General features: G+C 50.8%; 1 protein-coding gene across 8 annotated transcripts in view; it reads right to left on the bottom strand.

Moving 5' to 3' along the window:
* Positions 1-20888, bottom strand: part of SHANK3 (SH3 and multiple ankyrin repeat domains 3) — a 436398-nt gene that overhangs the window by 326223 nt on the left and 89287 nt on the right. For all 8 annotated transcript variants that reach the window (XR_014172130.1, XR_014172131.1, XM_081926705.1 and 5 more), the window contains exon 2: positions 18638-19143. Coding sequence is in view for 6 of the 8 variants with exons in the window: in XM_081926705.1 (XP_081782831.1) it covers positions 18638-19027 (390 nt within the window). In the remaining 2 variants the exon portion in view is untranslated. The remainder of the gene's footprint in view (positions 1-18637; positions 19144-20888) is intronic.

Raw genomic sequence — 20888 nt, 5'->3', positions numbered from 1 at the left:
GTGCGTGCACACAGAGACAGACACAGAGTCTGTACTTGCACACACAGTTGCTCAGAGAAAGTACACCTCTTCATGTTCCACTCAGCCAGCTGCTTTCCTTTTTTCATTCAGATGGGGGGGGGAGGGAACACTCTCCTTTCATTGCCTTGAAACAAACACACACACACAGACACACACACACACCGCTTGATACCTCCTCTAGGCAGAGGTTGGCACTTCAGCGCCAGGCCCACTGCCTTCCCACGCAAGTCCTCTGATCCATACACCAACCTTGCAATCCAGGGGGGCCTCCCCAAAGAGCACACACCCAGGGACAGCTGCAAATGCATCACCTGGAATCGCACTCAGCACCAATTCCTTTCCATGCCCTGGGCTAGAGCTCAGGGGTGAAGCACGTCCACTGCAGGCAAAAACCACCAGACTCAGCTCCTGCCACCTGTGGGCCAAGAGCTCTCTGGCAACGAAACAGAAGATGCTGGACTAGATTAGAGGAGGCTGTAGATGTCCCCCCCCCCAACTGAGACGAAAGTGTCACTGGTGCCGAGTGCAGTGGGAACAGTGGAGGGGGCACAAATTGAGTGTCGCGCCCCCCAGGCCTCTCAGGGCCTTGGACCACCGACAGACCCACAAGCAACAGGTGTCCTGGGTAAGATGTGGTCCTGGCCTGCCCCACTGAACAGGGTTTGAGGACGAGTGTCATGAAAACTGTTATGTACTGAGTTGAATAGGATTCAGAGTGCAGCAGTCTGATTGGTCCGCAGGAGCCACCCAAACCAACTCCAGGTCGAAGTGAATCCGCAACCTGATTGGCCTACAGGAGAATCCCAGAATTAGCCAATCCCGTGGGGCCCATTGTGTAAATAATGTATATAAGGCAGACATTCTGGGGGAACTTCCATTCCTCCTCACCACTATGAGCTGAATAAAGAGCATGAAATCCACTCTCGACTCCGAGTATATTTCCAAATGCTCCTTTGCCGGAGGAAAAATTGTAGCCACCCCCAAACCTGGCTCTTCCATTGCTGCAATTCTTTGTAGGAAGGGGGCGTCAAACTCCTCGCTGCTGCCACCACCTGTTTCTTCCTTGACGTTCTCCCCCAACTCTGTCCAGCAGGGGACCCCCTTTCCATCAGCACAGAGGACGGCTGTCTTGGGACAGATGGTTGCTAATCTACTACACCATGTCGCCAATTTGCTTCCTGATTTACAGAGTTTTGTGCCAGGCCTCGGCTGCCAAACCGGAACCCGGTGCTGGTCTGCGAGGGCTACAGCTCTGCGGCGGCAACAAGGAGAAGCTCTCCTCTCAGAAACTCTCACGCAGTGACCAGGAGATGGCTGTGTATACTAAAAATAGGGAAAGATTTGGTGCCGAGGAAAGCTGGATTCTGTGACCCGCATGAATTATGCAAATGGAGCAGATTTCCGCGTTGTCCTTTGTGCATAATTCATTTTGCAAGCTTCCCCCTGTTGCTGAAAGTGTCCTGGTGTGGTCATTGTTGGGAAGGCAAAAGAGGGACACGGGGCACGGAGACCACTTCCAGGTGACCTGATTCATCCCAATTTGTCCATGGAGCGGTTAGATGGCATCGTGTCAAATAAAGCACACACGTTTTTCAGTAAATTTTCCCCTCTCCTATCACAAAGCACCTGCTTTTTGCAGAGGAAGCGGGTCTGCTGGGCAAGAGCACCAAACTGGCATTAATGGCGCCAACTGATTTGCCTATACAGTGGTACCTCAGGTTACATATGCTTCAGGTTACATACGATTCAGGTTACAGAGTCCGCTAACCCAGAAATAGTGCTTCAGGTTAAGAACTTTGCTTCAGGATGAGAACAGAAATCGCACGGCGGCAGCGGGAGTTCCTATTAGCTAAAGTGGTGTCTAGGTTAAGAACAGTTTCAGGTTAAGAACGGACCTCCAGAACGAATTACCGTATTTTTTGCTCTACAAGACTCACTTTTTCCCTCCTAAAAAGTAAGGGGAAATGTGTGTGCATCTAATGCAGGCTGCGCAGCTATCCCAGAAGCCAGAACAGCAAGAGGGATTGCTGTTCTGGCTTCTGAGATTCAGAATTTTTTTTTTCTTGTTTTCCTCCTCCAAAAACTAGGTGCGTCTTGTTGTCTGGTGCGTCTTATAGAGTGAAAAAACTGCGACAGACTGGGAGCACCCAGGTGACTCTGCCCCTCTGCTTGGAAACCTTGCTCAGCACCCATCCCTCTGATTTCTGGGGTTCCTTTCAGAATGAATCACCCACACACGTTTCCAAGCATTCCTTTGCTGCCAGAAAGAGAAGAAACCAGCTTTGTTCTGTTGTGCTTTTTCCCAAAAAGCAAACAAACCAAAACCACAAGTTGCTGGCTTAATCCTGCATTCCACATTCCGGCAGATTCACGGTGCGCACACATACAAACACATGCACATGGGATCAGTCTACTGCATAAGGGGAACAGCGAGGGAATTCCCTAATTCCTTTGGGCTTTGGACAGGCTACAGATCAAAGTAGTTGGGATCGTAGGGCAGGCGAGTCCATGAGTAGAGAGCAGCAATAACTCCTCGCACCCAAAACACAACGCTTCATAGCTGGTTCACCCAGCACGTTATTTTTCCAGCGGACTTTTTCCGCACTCCTCTTTCAAAGCTGCACGGAGGAAAGCAGAGATAAAATGGCACCCTTCTTACTGCTTGGGGCTGAGTTGTTACTACAAGCCACATAAATGGCAAAGCAGCTTCAGGAGCCTTGTGAGGGGAGGACCAAATCCTCACCTCTGGCCAATATGGAAGCACACACACACACCCCAAATTCCCTACATGCATTCTGAGAATGTAAACAGTTAACTCTTCAAAAATTCTCACCCAGAGAGTATTGTAAGCCACAAGGCTCTTGGATAAGAAGGACCTAAAGGCATCATAGAACCATAAAAATGTAGGGTTGGAATAGACCCCTAGGATCATTTAGTCCAACCCTCTGCAGTGCAGGAGTCTCAGCTAAAGCATCCCTGACAGATGGCCATCCAAACTGTGCTTAAAAACCTCCAATGAAGCAGAGTCCACCACCTTTCAGTCCCATCCATGGCCGCACAGCTCATGACCTCAGAAAGTTATTCCTGATGTTTGGTTAGAATCTCCTTTCTTCTCACTTGAAGCCATTGGTTTGGTTCCTCCCCTCCAGAGCAGGAGAAAACAAGCTTGCTCCATCTTCCATGTGACAGCCCTTAAGATATGTGAATATGGCTATCATATCTCTCTGTCTCTGCTTTTCCAGGCTAAACATGCCCAACTCCTTCAACCATTCTTCATAAGGCATGAATTCCAGATCCCTGATCATCTGGGTTGCCTTCCTCTGAGGCGTTCTCAAAGTAAAGGAAGGATTGAACTCTGATTAATAAGAATACACACAGAGGCTTGAACCAGCAAGACTCTGGGAAGGGTGCATATAATAATCTCTCTGTCCACGCCCTGGCCCAGGTCGTTTTATTCACAAAAGAACTTTTTACAGAGCGTTCGTAAGAACCAATCAGATTTCTTCTGAGCATTTCAACAAACTCCACTTGGGGACAAAGGTAAACTACAAACACTAGTTAAGCATGCATACTTTTGGGGTAAATAAATGAAAACTACAAAGGAGTGCATTCAGCAACCCCGGAGGTCATAAACAATCAATACACATGATAAGAAGGATGGCCAGGAGGACAGCGATCATTATCACCTTTATGTGAGACCTGTTTCCTGGCCCTAAGATTAACATCCTAAGATTAACATATCAGAAAAGCTACATCAAAGAAGCTTGCCCACTATTTTTGATGGCCCAGGATGCAGGCCTGGCTAAGCAACTGGAAGCTGGGCTGTGTATTTGATCAGAAATTATTGTCAATGAATTAAATCCAGTCAACACAATGGATTCATCGTGGACACAATGGCTTGATGCATATTTTATAGTTCCTCATAGTAATCCTACCTGACCCCACACTCTGGATATTTGCACTCCTACATTCCTCTGCACACGTTCCAGCTTCTCAACATCCTTCTTAAATTGTGGCACCCAGAACTGGAGACAGTATTCCAGTAGCATTCTGACCAAGGCAGAATAGAGCAGGAAGATGACTTCCCTTGATCAGGACACTAGTATCAACAGAAGTCTAATGTCCAGAGCCATCTTTAAGGCCACCCCAAGTTGATGGCCACAGGAATGAGCCCTGGATTCCTGGCAGATGTGGTGTGCACCCTAATCCTCGGCCCTCTGTTCCCTTTGTTCTTGATATTTTCAAAGTCCTATAAGACCAGGTGAATGGGAATGAAGCAGGAGATCTTGTCACAGCTAAAGAGTGCAAGGCCTCTCATCTCGTGGCCTGAGAGGTACATTTCCCTGGCGCAGGGGGTCATGAGTTGCTTCTCTTGGGCTGGGCACAATTGCAACATTGCACAGGATCCTGAGGGGCACTTCTCAGGTGGCCTCTTACAGGAGGCCCGCAGCTCACATAGGGCTTACGTTTTGGGGGGTTTGTGCACAAAGGCAAAATCACAGACCCCCCAGAACTGCACCCGCGAGGCCTATTTCTACCTTATCAGGCTCTGAGAAGGTCACATGAGGGCTCTGGAAGTGTCACGGTCCAGTTCAGGGTGATCTAAGTCCCGGTAGGGGACGTCAGGACCGGGGGCAAGATGGCGGGGTGGGAGCAGGAACGGGGGTCCAGAAGCCAGGAGCCAAGAGTCTGAGGGTCAGAGAGCCGGAAGTCAAGAAGCCAAGGGTCCGAGGGTCAGGAAGCAAGGACTCATGAAGTCAGGGGTCCGAGGATCAAGAAGCAAGCAGCCAAATGCAGCATGGCAGGAAGCGTATTGCTGTGGCAAAGAACTGAAGGGAAATGCTGACCTTATATCCCTTCCCAGCTCTTGCCACCAGGTGCTGTGAGTTACCAATCTGCCTCACCTGTGCGGCCGCACCTTGCCTCTTCAGAACAAACTTAGGAAGGCCCCAGTCCTGCAAAGTCTTATTGGTCACAGGGCCTGGCTCCTGCATGCAAACCTGACAGGAAGACTGTGAGAGGCTCCCACGAGATCTCCCGGAGATGTCCAAGATTTTGCAAAGCCTCATGAGACCTCGCATGACCTGGTGAGCAAGGTGGAGAGCTTAAAACCCAGGATGGAAAGAGCTTTTCAAACCCTTTGCTTTGCTCCTTGGGCTCTGGGAAGGGTCATGTGAGATCTTTGATAGCCCCTTCTATCTGTTTCCCTGCCCCGCTGTCCATTTATTTATTCCTTTTCCCACCACCCGCACAAAACTGCAATTGCGTGAGTCCATCACGTGCAAGTTGTGGGCTTCCTGTACTCTGCTCCAGTCAGTCCTGCCATCCTAGGCTGACGGAAGGAACAGCTTCCAGAGCCATTTTTACAGAGAGACAATAGAAGGGGTTATTCAGCTGCCCAGAGTACCAAAGTTGCTTAGTGTTGCATTAAATGCTATTTTCTTTGCCAATTCTGTGGATGAGTTATTGGAATGTTAACAGACCATTTTAGAGGTTGGTTGTTAGCCTAGTTTAGTTAACCATTTGGTGTTACGTTGAGTAAATCAGGCCAGTTTCTCCACTGCTAACCCAAAAGATCGCTTGTCGCTCAAAACAGAAACAGCTTGCCATATGGCAACGTGGGAATCAGAAATGGCTCCTGTGAATCTGAGCTGAAGAGCTCTGGCCAGTCTCTGCTGCAGGGGCCAACCCTAGGAATGTAAGAAGCTCCTGGATCAAGCCAAAGGAGGCCCACCAAGTCTGGTATCCTGTTCTCAGTGGCCACCCAAATGGCAGTAGGAAACCTGCAAGGACAAGAACATGGACGCAACAGCAACTCTGATTCAGCCAGGGCCACAGACACACCATGCATTAAAAGCACATGGCTGCCCCAAAGAATCCTGGGAACATCACCAAGATGCAATTCCTAGCACTCACAAGCTACAGCTCCCTCGGTTCTTTAAGAAATCATGCGCTCTAAGCGCATGCTCCGTTTGCAGCCTGGTTTTTAGAGGCACATAGTCGCCCTGAAAAGAAAAAAAAGTCATGGAAAATAAATATGAATCTTACGGCATGTTGTGCGATAAACAAAAACATGGTGAAAATGGCCCACAGATGGTATTTAACTCCCACCAGAAACGGTCTAAAAAAGAAGACGGTAAATGTTGGAAGTGTAATGAAATTGAGGGATCTTTTATTCACATGTGGTGGTCCCGTAAAATAGTTAAGGAATATTGGGCAACTACATATAATGAATTAAAAAAGAAACTTAAAAAACCTTCCCAATGACACCTGAGATTTTCCTCTTGCGGATGGGAACAACAGAGGTCCCCCCAAAAACGAAAGAGTTTACTACCATACGCCGCCTCCACAGCTAGAACCTTATGGGCACAAAGCTGGAGAACAAGTCTAGTATTAAGGAAGAATGGCTGAGTAAAACGTTTGAATATGCTGAACTGGCTGGTCTGACAAACAGAATAAGAGAAAATGAAGATAAGGAGGTATGGACAATGGTTATTGACTATTTCAAGAACCCGCGTGGAAAAATGCATAGCTTAGCAGGTCTCATTTAAATCCAGCACAGATGAAATAGATAAGAGTATTTAATAGATGACAAATTGGATGTGGGTTACGCGGAGTCACACTTCTCTAAAGTCTCTCAGCCCCACTCACCTCACAGAGTGTTTGTTGTGGGAGAGGAGAGGAAAGGAGATTGTGAGCTGCTTTGAGACTCCTTAGGGTAGTGATAAAGTGGAATATCAAATCCAAACTCTTCTTCTTTTTCACATGGCACTTAGGGCATGTGAGACTATGGAAGGATCTGTTGTCGACACATGAAGGATCTGGTCTGGGTATAGCAACGTAGACTAGGTCACCTCACAGCCTGAATTGTCTTCAATTGATGCATACTCATGATCCCTAACCCCCCCCCCAGGTTACGAGGGCAGGGGGAGAGGAGGGCAGAAATAAGATTCTAGACCTCATGACTACCAGGCAAGTCTTTGACAAAGTGCAACTGGAACTCAAGGAGTGTTTCCACCCCCATCGTTCTGCCCGGACACTGAGGTCCAGCGCCGAGGGCCTTCTGGCGGTTCCCTCGTTGCGAGAAGCAAAGCTACAGGGAACCAGACAGAGGGCCTTCTCGGTGGTGGCGCCCACCCTGTGGAACGCCCTCCCATCAGATGTCAAAGAGATAAACAACTACCTGACATTCAGAAGATATCTTAAGGCAGCCCTGTTCAGGGAAGTTTTTAATGTGTGACATCTTAGTGTATTTTAGGTCTTTGTGGAAGCCGCCCAGAGTGGCTGGGGAAACCCAGCCAGATGGGCGGGGTACAAATAATAAATAATAATAATAATAATAACAACAACAATAATAATAACAACAACAATAATAATAATTATCAAGATGCAGCTTCCAGGAGGCTTTGGGGCACTTGCGTCCCTGCCCAAGTCCTTCAAAATATCTTTGCCCTTTGCCTCACCAGTGCTTGCCAAAATACTCCCAGCTTCTAAGAAAAGCAAATCCTGCAATCACCATCAATTATGCATTTTTTAAAAAAAATTCAATATTGGTGGACAACTGGAGTGCAGTTGTCTTTTTTTGACTTTGCATAACTCATGCACATTTGCCCACAGCGCTGGGGCTGCCTTCCTGTGTCCTTCAGTCCTAGATTTTTGAGTTTTCACCCACTGAGCTTTTGCTTGCGAAGTTAAACTCACGAGACGTTTCCTCTTGGGATTTCCCCCCATGATCAAGAGAAATGACATGCTGGAGTATGTGCACAGAAAGAGCACAAGGTCTCCCACCGGGAGCCAATTTCCAAGCAGATCTCCCCGCTCTCATCAAATCTCTTTTAAAGTCAGAAATGTGAATAACAGCCCTGGGTGATTGGCTCTTGGGGCAAAGCATTCTGATCTGCTCTCTCCCTCTCTGTGGCACCAACAGACAGATGGAATTTCTCACCCTCTCAACCCCAACCTCTCACACCAGCTCTTTTCTCTCCTCTTTCACTGTTCATCACATCTTCTTTATTTTGTTCCAGCACATCATTTGTGACAGCTAAGTTCACCCCACTCAACTCACCTGAGTGAATAAGTATTCATTTGCTTTGGATTAGTCATGACAATGATTTAATTTCAAGATTTGCTGTGATGCTCAATAGCGTATTTGATACTGCCACACTGCCAACTGTAAGCAGAACCTACCGAGCTGAATCAGCCCCACCAGATTCGACAGTGAAGATTTAAGCCCCCAAAGTTTCCCAGTCAGAAACTTTACCTAACTCTGTGCCCAGAAACAGCCTCACCTTACTTCCCGGGGCTTGCTTGAGCTCCATCAGCAAGGCAAGGCCCTCTTGCAAATTTATGCAACATTCTCCTAGGACACGGGTGGCACTGTGGGTTAAACCACAGAGTCTAAGAATTGCCGATCAAAAGGTTGGCGGTTCGAATCCCCGCGACAGGGTGAGCTCCCGTTGCTCGGTCCCTGCTCCTGCCAACCTAGCAGTTCAGAAGCACAAAGTGCAAGTAGATAAATAGGTACCACTCTGGTGGGAAGGGAAATGGCATTTCCGTGTGCTGTTCTGGTTCGCCAGAAGCGGCTTAGTCATGCTGGCCACATGACCCGGAAGCTGTACACCGGCTCCCTCGGCCAATATAGCGAGATGAGCGCTGCAACCCCAGAGTCAGTCACGACTGGACCTAATGGTCAGGGGTCCCTTTACCTTTACCTCCTAGGTTTGGCCAGGCTGCATCACTAGAACAAAATGTGCAAACCGAAAACAGGAACAAACCCAGAATCTGGAAGACTTAGGTGCCAGTCATAGGTGCCAGTCAAAAAGGTTTGCCCTGGCATATCTCCATACACCATGTGGCATAGGAACGGCAATATAGGGGTCCCTCCCAGGTTGAGCTAGGCACAAATTATGAAGGGGCCCAGCTGTCACCCTATCTGAAACTAGTTCAGAGAGAAACTGTTGGTCTCATTCTGTCTGTTCCTAATGTTTCTGAGAAGCTAAGAGTAGCCTGGAGGCAGCTGGATCAGGGCAAAGCGGACCCGTCTAATCCAGCACCCAAGAAACCTGAAAGCAACAGCACTCCCTGCCTGACTTCTAGCAACTGGCAATTAGAATCATAGAACTCTAGAGTTGGAAGGGACCCCGAGGGTCATCCAGCCCACCCCCTGCAATGCAGGAACGGCAACTGTCTCCAACAGTGGAGGTAGAACATAGAGAACCATCATGTCTAGTAGCCACTGATAATCTCATCCTTCATGAATTTGACTAACCCTCTTTTAAAGCCATCCAAGTTGATGCCCATCGCTGCCTCCTGTGGCAGTGAGTTCCACAGTTGAACTATGTGCTGCATGAAAAAGTCCTTTCTTTTATCTGGGCCATTGGTTCCAGTGACATGAGATAAGGAGCAAGATTTTTCTCTCTCCCCTTTCTCCCTGACAAATGTCATTTTATAAACCTCTATCACGTCACCTCTGAGGGCTCATGCACACTTCCCCTTGCGCCATGTCTGAAAAGCAGGGGTACGAGCAGTTTCCCACTCCTCTCGTGCTTTCTATACATGAGATAAACAACAACCTAAAAAACCCCGGATGGAACTTTGCTCCAATTCAGCACTAGAGATCGGTTTTCCCGGGGGAAGCAGCTGGGCAAGTGGGATGTTTCCCCTTTAAAAGTGTTTATAGCAGGGGGGTTCTTTCAATGGGAACCATGGCGATGGGACTTTTAACCCTTTCCCTGAAACAAGCAAAATTCCCCCCTACCCAAAAGCTGATAATTGCCCATGGGGCAAAAAGATATGGGTACCATTTAGGTACCCATGGGGCAAATGCAATAGATTTTTTTTGGGGGGGGTGGAAAGACTTTTAATTAAGAAAATGATGTGGGGAGGGCAGAACCGTAGCTGGAGAGGGGAGTGAAGCCTCCAGAGGAGCTCCATTCAGGCTGCCAGCCTCTGTGTGTGTGTGTGTGTGTGTATGCAAACCCGCAAGGGTGTGTGTGTGTGCCCCCAACTGGGTCTTTGACCCGAGTGAAATAAAACCCATTTCTGCCTCTAGTGGGGGTTTTCATCATCACCCTCCCCCAGTGCAGCGGTCCCAATCCGAATGGGCAGCAGCACTCACAGCTGTGATTCAAAGTGTTTCCCAAAACTGGGGTCTTGGTTGAGGAGCTCCTGGTTCACGTCCAGCTTGGTCACGAATCTTGTGGTGCCCACCCTCCCCGTGACTCTGGGGCACCTTGCTTGATGAACCTCCTTCCTGGCAGGGACCAAGCTCTTTGCCTCCACAACCTGAGCCCTTTCAATGGTGATGCTCTGGGCTGATTAAAAACCTCCCCTGATATCCAGCCCGATCCTCCTCCTCTTCTCCATTTCTTCCTTGCTTGCCGCTTTCCAGGATCCAGGCTGCCTTCCTTCGGCATGACCTACATTCAGTGTTCCTAGACGGACGCCCTTGTACTCACTCGGCTCTTATCAGGATGCCAGTGATGGCCCTGGAGGGGCTGGGGGGGGTGGCAGTGGAGCACACCCCCCCCAGGCCTCCCTTCCTATGCTCTGCAACATCACCTCTGAGTGCTCAATGGCTAAAATGTACAACCATCACTCCAAAACTGACAACAACTTGCACAGCACAGCTGCTGAAGAATATCGGGAAATGTGAGCCACACACAGCAAGAACCACCACAGAGCCAATCACAGAATGGTAGGATTCTAGAGTTGGTATGGGCCCTTAAAGTCATCTAGTCCAGCCCGCTGCAATGCAGGAATCACGGCTCAAGAATCCTTGGCCATCCAAATTCTACTTTAAAACTTCCAATGAGGGAGAGTCCATATACCGTATTTTTCGCTCTATAACACGCACCTGACCATAAAACGCACATCGTTTTTAGAGGAGGAAAACAAGGGGGAAAACATTCTGAATGAAACAGTGGATGTATCATTTTTGTGCTTCATGCTGTGGCCACAGACATGTGATCTGATGGTGAATTTGGGGTGACCCAATGCAAAAATCCTGAGAATTCCTGTGGATCCATGCTTTGTAACCACGTTTTTGCACCATTGCAGCCCCAGGCAACAGTGGGTGCGTTATTTTTTTGGTGCAGGCTGTAGCCATGGACATGCTATGTGATCTGATGGTGAATTTGGGGTGACCCAATGCAAAGATACTGAGGATCCATGTGGATCTATGCTTTGTAACCACATTTTAAGTGGGGAGCGAAGGAAAAACAAAGAAGGGACATGAGAGGGGTGTGCAGAGAGGCAGCTGGCTAAGAATGCAGGAGAGGGATTTAACGGGAGGGAGGAAAGAAAGGCAAAAGTTTCCCCCCACCCAAGCCAGCCATCTCTCTCTCTCTCTCTCTCTCTCTCTCTCTCTCTCTCTCTCTCTCTCTCTCTCGCCCCCCCTCTCTCTCCCTCCCCCTCTCTCTCTCCCTCTCCCCCACCAGCACCGGAGCACAGAGAGAAATTAGAAGGAACGACACTCTGCTTTCCCCTCTGCTTGCCTGGAGGGGAGGGGCTTTCCCTGCTCTTTGTTCCGTTTCAGCAAACACAGCAACAAAACAGAGGAGGGTGGGCAGTAAGACCCTGAGGCAGAATGCAGGAAAGCAGCTGCTTCCTCTTTTCAGGTTTCCTTTCTCCGTGAAGCGCAATTTGATTTTTGCCTGATTTTTCGGCTCCAAGGATCACACATTCGCTCAATAACACACATAGACATTTCCCCTTCCTTTTTAGGAGAAAAAATCTGCGTGTTATAGAGGGGGAAATACGGTAATAATAGTAATAATTTATTATTTATGCCCTGCCCATCTGGCTGGTTTTCCCCAGCCACTCTGGCCAGCTCCCAATAGAATATTAAAAACACGACAAATACAGTGGCACCTCTGGTTAAGAATTTAATTCATTCCGGAGGTCCATTCTTAACCTGAAACTGTTCTTAACCTGAAGCACCACTTTAGCTAATGGGGTCTCCTTCTGCTGCCGCACGATTTCTGTTCTCATCCTGAAGCAAACATCTTAACCCGAGATACTATTTCTGGGTTAGCGGAGTCTGTAACCTGAAGTGTCTGTAACCCAAGGTACCACTGTACATCAAACATCAAAAACTTCCCTAAACAGGGCTGCCTTCAGATGTCTTCTAAAAGTTGGATAGTTGCTTATTTCCTTGACATCTGATGGGAGTGTGTTCCACAGGGAGGGAGCCACCACCGAGAAGGCCCTCTGCCTGGTTCCCTGTAACTTTGCTTCTCGCAGTGAGGGAACTGCCAGAAGGCCCTCAGAGCTGGACCTCAGTGTCTGGGATGGACGATGGGGGTGGAGACGCTCCTTCAGGTATACTGGGCTAAGGCCGTTTATGGCGAGAATCCCATATGTACAAAGATGGAGACAGTCCCTACCAAGGAGGGGTGGCAGATGGAATTAATGGAAGATGCAGAATGAGCAAGCTTAGCCAGCAAAATTAAAGAGCAAGAAGAGAAAAGTTTTAAAGAGGAATGGAAGCCATTTGTAGACTACCTAAAAAAACCATTGCAAAAATGTTAGAACTTTCGTTGGTTTGGCATAAGCTAAGCATTCATAGTTTATAATGAGAATAATTTGAATGTTTAAATAGTTAGAAAAAATAGAATGTGCAGCAGGAATGGTAAACTTTGAGGAGCCATGGAAGGATGGATGGGAAGTCGATGGAAAGGAATTATGGATGGATGGAATAGATCTATTTTTTCTCCTTTCACTTTTTCCTTTTATTCTTCAGTTCTGTATTTTGTGCTTTTATAAATCCATAATTTTTTTTAATGAAAATGAAAAACACTTGAGGTCACTGGCCAATCTGAACCGATGAGCAAACTCTTCTCCTTCCACCCCCCACCCCCCAAATATGGCAACTACTCCTGACCTGGGCAATGCCCATCAACTGTACCATAAGCAAGCGCAAGTCTCTTCCAGCTATCTCCGGCACACACATCAAAGCAAGGGCCAGAAAAGTACCAGCCCTGGACACCCCATGGCAAATTTACCCAACCTGCTACTCTCCAGAGGTTTTGGACTACAACTCCCATCAGCTTGCCTGGGGCTGATGGGAGTTGTAGTCCCAAACAGCTGGAGGGCACCAGCTTGGGGGATGCTGCTCTGGAGGCCTTGCCTGCACAGGAGTCGCTCCAACGTGGCTGCTAGGACCCCACAGCTCCAAGCCGTTTCTGCTGAGTGTGGGGGGTGCCATTCGCCCTCCAAGTCGGCAACGTTGCGCTGTACTTACGGAAGTCCCCCCCCCCAAGTTGCAGGAGCACAGCTGGGAGCATCGGTGCACACAGCTCCCGCCCCTCCCTGATGTCACCCAGCAGTCTTGCATGCATGCTAAACATCTGGCACAGCTTCCTGCTGGGCTCCCAGTTCAGCACACCCAGCTCCCTGTGGACTGAGGAGCTGCTGGCGCCGGTTGCCGTCCCCCCCAGCCCCCTGTGGCAAGGGTGGGTGTTCAGGAAATAACCCCCAGCCAACAGAAGCCCCCTGCAACTGGCAGAGCAGGCAGGCACCGCCTCAGCTCTGCAAGCATCCTCAAGGAGCCCCAGAGATGCCCGCTGGCCTGGATACCTGTGTAGATCAAATCACCTGAGGACGGACACACACACACACACACGTACACAACTGCTTCCACATTGAGGGGAGGGCAGCGCACTGCGGGATCCAAGAAGCTGCAGAGCCTCAGCCCCCAAACATGTGCAAACATGTGCAACATGTCCAGTCTCAGGAATGTAAGTAGTGGATGATTGAGAATCATGGACTCAGGGACGGAGAATTATAAAGTGTCAAAATCGAGATGTGGAAAATATGGAAACAATGAGGAGAGGTAGGACTGAGATGTGGAGATGTGCTTCAGAGATCCAGACTGTGGGGAGCTCTGAAAAATTAATAATTATAATTTGGACTATAATTTGGTCTTTTTTATTTTAATTGGAGTATTATGATTGGATATATTAATTGGATGTTTTTTATTGGAAAATCAATAAAATGATTTTTTTTTAAGGAATGTAAGAAGCTGGTTTATCCCAAGCCAGGCCCCACTGGTGAATCTAGATCAGTTTGGCCACCTCATGAGAAGAGAAGATTCCCTGAAAAGACCCTGATGTTGGGAAAGATGGAGGGTACAAGGAGAAGGGGATGACAGAGGATGAGATGGTGGGACAGTGTTCTCGAAGCTACCAGCATGAGTTTGACCAAACTGCGGGAGGCAGTGGAAGAAAGGGGTGCTTGGCGTGCTCTGGTCCAGGGGGTCACGAAGAGTCAGACACGACCAAACGACTAAACAACAAAGAATGTCCACACTGACTGGCAGCCGTGGCTCACCAGGATCTCAGGCAGGAGTCTCTCCCACTCCTACTTGGAGTTGATGGGGGTACAAAGTAGAAACTGAACCCCATAGAGGGGAGGCTCTGGGGCACAGACCTAAATGACCTCCAGATCCACAGCAGAAGGCCAGCTAGCACTTGTCGGTAGAAAGTCAATTACACTTTGAGGCGCCCTCCTCTCTTCCTGCTCCCCAATTTCCAGGGCTATCTCTGTGGCACCGCCCTCTGGTTTCACTGCTAAGGTTAAGGGGTTTGCTCAAGTTGAAGCTATAGGGCAGAGAAGGCGGCCATCCCATGAAAGCAAGGCTTAGCCAAGCCCCGCTGGCACTGGCACCCTCTCACCCATGCCTTGCTTGGTTGCTTCCTCCGTACAGCAAACAGGGAATTTATTTCCGGGATGGGGCAGTTTGCAGGGACGACTCCAACCACCACCTCCAACAAGAACACCAAAGCTGTGCCCAAACTTTCCACCCGCACAAATAGCCAGTTTTGATGGCAAATTGATCAAAATGCCCCTCATCCTCCAAGCCCGCTGGGTTGTATCTTCCCACTCAGGGACAGGGAACCTGTTACACTCCAGACATTGTTGGACTACAACTCCCAGCAGTCCTCAGTGCTAGCCGGGACTGATGGGAGCTGGAGTCCAGCAGCAGCTGGAGAGCCTCAGGTGAGCTATGGCAGAGTCAGAAGCACCTCCCTCAGTGACCGGCTCTGTCCTTCTGAGGACTGAGCGCCCAGCTCAAACCTCCCACTTGCCAAAACCTCTCCCCCATGGGCCAGACATCCCAGTTCTTATCTGCGTATCACAGACAGTGCGCACACCATAGCTTGGTGGCCAATTCCACACTGCTGTGCTCGCCACATTCCTTCATGCTTCCTTGCCCTGAAGAGAGATTCATACAGTGGTACCTCTGGTTGCGAACCGGATCTGTTCCAGAGGCCCATTCGCAACGTGAAAAGAGCGCAACCCGAAGCGCCGTATCTGCGCAGGTGCGTGGCGCGATTTGGCACTTGTGCACATCCACGAAGCGTGATTTAGCGCTTCTGCGCATGTGCGAGCGGCAAAACCCAGAAGTAACCCTTTCTGGTACTTCTGGTTCGCTGTGAGACATAACCTGAAAGAATGTAACATGAAGCAAACGTAGCATGAGGTATGACTGTAATTTATTTCGAGAGTGCCCATGGCCTGAGGGGCTCCAGAGTTAGCACTGAACAGGTCTGTCTTCCCTTCATTGCTGACAATGTCTTCTTCCCCACCTAGAATCATGGAATCGTACAGTTGGAAGGGAACCCTGAGGGTCATCCAGCCCGACCCCCTGCAATGCAGGAATCTCAACAAATGAATCCATGACAGATGGCCATGCAACCTCTGCTTTAAAAACTGCGCTGTTCCAGCATCTCCTTCTTCCCTCTGAAAGGGAACTCTAGGGCATCGTGGACTTTAGAGAGGGAGAGGATAAAAAATGGCAGTAATAAAAAGTTCTGGCCTACCTGGGAAGGCTGTTGTGATGATGATGATGATGATGATGATGATGATGAAAATTTATTATTTATACGCCACCCATCTGGTTTCTCCTGCCACTTTGGGCGGCTTTCAATAGAATATTAAAAACACGATAAATACATCAAATATTAAAAACAGGACTGCCTTCAGATGACTTCTAAAAGTCAGATAGTTCTTTATTTCCTTGACATCTAATGGGAGGGCGTTCCACAGGGCGGGCGCCACCACCGAGAAGGCCCTCTGCCTGGTTCCCTGCTAGAATATCATAAAACGGACACAAGAAAAGCAGGGTGCAAATGCTGTTTTTGATCCTGAACTCACTCATAATGCCACTTTCTGATTAAAGAAAAGGGGGGAGGATATTTGCCTCATTCCTTGGATGGCTGCCATTTTGAAGCCATCCTCAGCCAATAAGACTTTTGCCAAAACCTCACCACCCCATGTTTGTTCCAGGAAGAAGGGATCGTAATAACTTTTCCAAACTATGCTCAAGCTGAGACTTTGGAGAGCCTCCAACTGGTAGAGAGTCCCCACGGCAGCTGAGCAGCAACAAAGAACCCCTCGTAAGAATCCCTGCCTTCACCCAAATTCACGGCACCCAAATTCACAGCACCCAAAGGCAACGCCACCCCAAACAGATATCCTGCCTCTCTTATTTCCACCCTCAGGAGAACTCTGAGCCAGGAATAGGCATTCTGCTTCCTAGCAGAGGCAGCTAACCAGCTTGGGGGGGGGCAGTTTTGAGCTGGGGTGGGGGGGTGGGAAGGGATAGGCATGTGAAAGAAGACCAGGTGGGTGCAGGAAGAGCTTTGCTGAGCAGGAGGGGATTGAGGAGGGGCGGACTGGCGGCAGAGTGGAGACCCCCCCCAAGCATCACAGGAAGAGCCCTTGGTTCCTTCACCCCACCTCCCCAAAAACCTCTTCTCTGCTCTTGCATCAGGCTGTGCAGCAAAACCACATCCCTCCCTTCATTTCCAGGCTCCTTTCCTTTGCTGCCTCTACCAGGTGAGTTCTAGGAAGCCCACCTGATGGTTTGTACCGCTGCCAGTTTTCTCCCCAACCCTGTTGAGAGCAGCTCTGTAAGGAAGCCAAGCGAAGGGGTGGGGGGTGGGGGCAGGCTCTCCTCTCTGGGTCAGCCAAAAGGAGCCTCAGGCAGCTCCTACCCCCACCCCACCCCCCACAATCAAGATCAGCATACATCCCCCCCCAACCCACCCCAAACATTCTCCTTCCCCATCACTGCCCGTCTCAGCCCTGGGGCTGCTCTGCAAGACCTCTGCATTCCCACCCAGATGGTGAAAAGAGAAATTCACCACCACCATCACCCACCCATGAAGCAGAGGGGGCTGAGCCGTGTGTGTCCCCCCCCCCCACTCCACCCATCAGCACCTGGGTGGGAGAGAAGGCTGTCAAGAACCAGGGACTGGGAGGTTCGGGTCCCTGGGTGGGAACCTGTAGAGCCCCCCCCCCCGATCAGGGGTCTCAAGATCACAGGAGGCTGAGAGGAGGCACATGCAGAGACCCCTCTGCCTTCGTATCACACCAACACCACCAATAGGGCAGCCCCACGGATCTTCAGTGGGTCTGAAATCTGCACAGGACAGGCAACTCGCCTCAAAGGGCACACAAACATTGCCCACCCCATAGATCTGGCACAGTCCCCACAGAATAGATGTGGCCAGAACTGGGGTGGGGTGTGGGGAGGATAGCCCAAAGCCCCACAGAAGAAGAGAAGGCACTCCCTCTAAGCCCCCAACCATCCAACAGAAACACCCCACAGGATCAACAGACAAGCTGCCAGACCCTTGGAAGCTTGGCCCCACAGAAAGCACACCCCTCATCAGCAGCATAGAAGGATGGACACCCCCCCCCCAAAAAAAAGAGAAGAAGACACAGCCCAGGGCCACAAATACACCCTCTTCAGTTTGCTAGGACAGGCAAACTGTCCCTTCTTCAAAATGCTCAGAAACAGTTGTAGAAGTCCAGCCACACAAAAAACATGAACACCACCCCCAGCTCTGGAGTGGGACAGCCCTCCCATTGCATATCTCCCCCCCTTTCAAGAACTCCTCTCAGGGCAGCTGGGCACCCTCTGCCCAGCCAACAACATTCTCCCTCAGCTGGTTGGGGCAGAAGCGGGTGGTTGTTGGCCCCTTGGGAGAGCAAAAGCGCAGGGGCCCTTCCATCTCCGCCCTGAGCCCCATCCTGCTTTGACTGGGAGGGGGCCTTCCAATATGGCCCCAGCCTCTATCTCTATCTCTCCGTGCCGCTCAGATGCAAGCCGGTCCTCCAGGAAACGCTCCGCTCTCTCTCCTGCTCCCCACCCCAGCCCCCACCCGCCCGCCCATTCCATCACTGGAACCAAAACCTGGGTGGGGACACCCCCTCGCCCAGGCTGCGGAGCACCCTCCTGCCTGGAGAAAGGGGCATCTCGGAGGCGGAGGATGCCGCCTGCCAGGAGAGCAGGGAAATCCCAGTGGGGCTGGTCACCTCCCCACCCCCCCTCTCCATCCCACACCCCCCTCGTGAGACTGCAGTTGCCGTAAAAGTTTCGCCAGCCATTCCACAGGCAGCGGAAGGCGAGCAGGAGGCGGAGGCGGCTCTCGCTGCCCCATCCCGGGGAACTTGCGCATCTCTGGGGCCTCCGGCGGGTCTGCCCCCCACCCCACCGCCAGCCCCGGGTGTCCCTCCGGCGTGCGGGGACCAGGCCGGCGGCCGAGCCTGCAGCCTCCCTCCCCGGTCCGAGGCGCGCAAGGCGGGCAGAGCCAGCAGCACTCACCGTTTGCTGGAGGTCTGGGATCCCGATGCGCACGACAAGGGCATTGGGCGCCGGCTCGTCCATCCGCCCGGGCGGTGATGCCAGCTTGTCGGAGCAAGGGCCGGGGCCGGCGGTGGCGGGGGGCTTGATGGTATCATACAGGGTCTCCTCCTTGAGGCTGCCTTCCGCCGCGCTGCTCTCCCCGGGATCGCCGTTGACAACGCAGAGCTGGTGGTGCTGGAGCGCAGGAGGAGGAGGATGCTGCTGCTGCCGCCGCTGCTCCTCGTCGTCCTCGTCGTCCTCCTCCTCCTCCTCTTCCTGATGCTGCTGCTGCTCTGCTTTCTCCTGCTGCTGCTGCTGCTGCTGCTGCTCCGGAGTCTCATGTTTGCTGCTCGCTGGACTAAGAGGCATGCTCTGTGCGCCAGAGGAGTGTGCGGCGGCGGCGGCGGCGGCGAGCGTGCGTGAGAGTGGGCGAGGGTGAGAGCACAGAGAGTAGGCAGGGAAACTAAGGAAAGCACATCACACTCCTGGGGCACAAGCACACAGGTGGGGTGGCGGCAGGAAGGGCAGCAGCAGCGGGGGGCGGGGTGGGGGGCAAGGGGTACGCGGCAGCAGCAACGGGCAGCCATGGGGCATCAGGAAGGGGGCGCAAAGGGGGCAAGGGAAAGGAGGCACCGGGCAGGAGGGCAAGCAGGGTGGCCGAATGGGCGCACAAGGCCATGCACAGAGAAATGGGCACACAGGTAAGGGCCACAAGGGGAGGAGGGGGCCACAATGCCCCATGCCAGGGCAGGGCAAAAAAGAGAGGGGCAGGGGTAGTGTGGGGAATGATTGCACGGCGTGGGAAGGAGAGAGAGAGAAACGGGAGTGGGGTGGGGAAGAGAGAAAGAACAGATATACACACATTAAAACCCTGCCAGAAATTGTTCCCATCCCTGCCAAAGCTGCGATGTGGACTTTCTGGGAATTTCTGAACTGCATTGGGCAATTTGCGTCGTCGGGGAGATTTCCTGGTGCCCGAGAAAGCCGCCCAGTCGAGCATGTGCGTTTCACTAGCACGGTGTTTAGCCAAAAAAAAAAAAAAAAAAGGAAGCTCACTACTTGGAGGCTGCCATGCCGCCCTAATGCTGCGCCGGCAATTGGCACCCCTTCGCTGCTACTGATGAACTTAGGAAATGGGAAATTGTCCGCAGAAAAGGAAGGCCCCCGGGATAAAAGAATCCCTCCGTGTCAGAGAATCACCTAATTTAGGAAGCAAAGCTTATACACGCTCCCCAGTCCCTGAGGAAGCTGCGTGCAAGTGAAGAGGCGTTTCCTGGAATCCTTTGCAACATCACGAAGGATTCTGGGAGTGCAAGAGGCAAGTTCATTGAGAGCTGCACCCCCAGCATGCTCTGCAAGGGGTCCTGGGGCACACACCTGTGGGGCCGCAAAACGGTGCAGCAAAAGGACAGAAGCTGCTTTTCAGAAGGCGGGGTACCCAAAGGCAGGAGACAATGCTCAGGACAAGAGTTCTGCTGAGCAAGTGCAGAGTGCACAGAGGAACTTGTCACCAGAGTCAGCCCCAACTCACCTAGAATTAGGGAGATGTGAAACCAGGAGTCATAAAGAATCCTGGTATGTCTGGATGATCCCTGTAGATACACTGCTCCCCCAGGCCCATGTATGAGTCCGTCCCCACCCCCCATCTCCATTGCCTCTTTCCAGTCACGGCTCTTGAGGTTCAGCTCCCTCAGGCCAACTGCGCCAATGCACAGATTGAGTGAGGGCTCCACACACCTTTCCTTTGGGTATGCTCTCCTCCTCAACCCATGGCCCTTCCATCCACTCCACACACACCCCATGGAAACCGGCTCTTTACCACTGAATGGCAGCCTGCATTGGTCTTTGGTCTGGTTTGGCATTAAAGAGCAGGTTCCCAAGGGGAAAGCAGCAGAGCAAAAGGAAAAGAAAAACAGATTGGATGTGGCATTTTAAAGCACAGGACTGTGCCTGGAAAGAGCAGGGCAAAAGTTAAGTGTGGATGAGCTTGCAAAACATGGCCTTCTGATTATAATTCCCACCCAGCAGCCTCCCAGCATGACCAGTTCTTGATAATCAGGGGTCTCACAACGAACGTGGTGCAAAAGTAATGAAGTATTGCAAGCAGATACTGACTGCCTTCAAATTCAAAAGCAAGGGCTAAGATTCATACTTTCTAAAACAACTCATCAAATCCGAATGTCTGGTGCCTCAGTAGTCTATAACAGTTTGATTCAGGCTCTGAAATACT

The sequence above is a fragment of the Podarcis melisellensis genome (genome assembly GCF_964234715.1).
Source record: "Podarcis melisellensis genome assembly, chromosome: 10".
Taxonomy (NCBI): Eukaryota; Metazoa; Chordata; class Lepidosauria; order Squamata; family Lacertidae; genus Podarcis; species Podarcis melisellensis.
The sequence above is the reverse complement of the archived record's forward strand: the minus strand, read 5'-3'. Positions and strand labels throughout refer to the sequence as shown.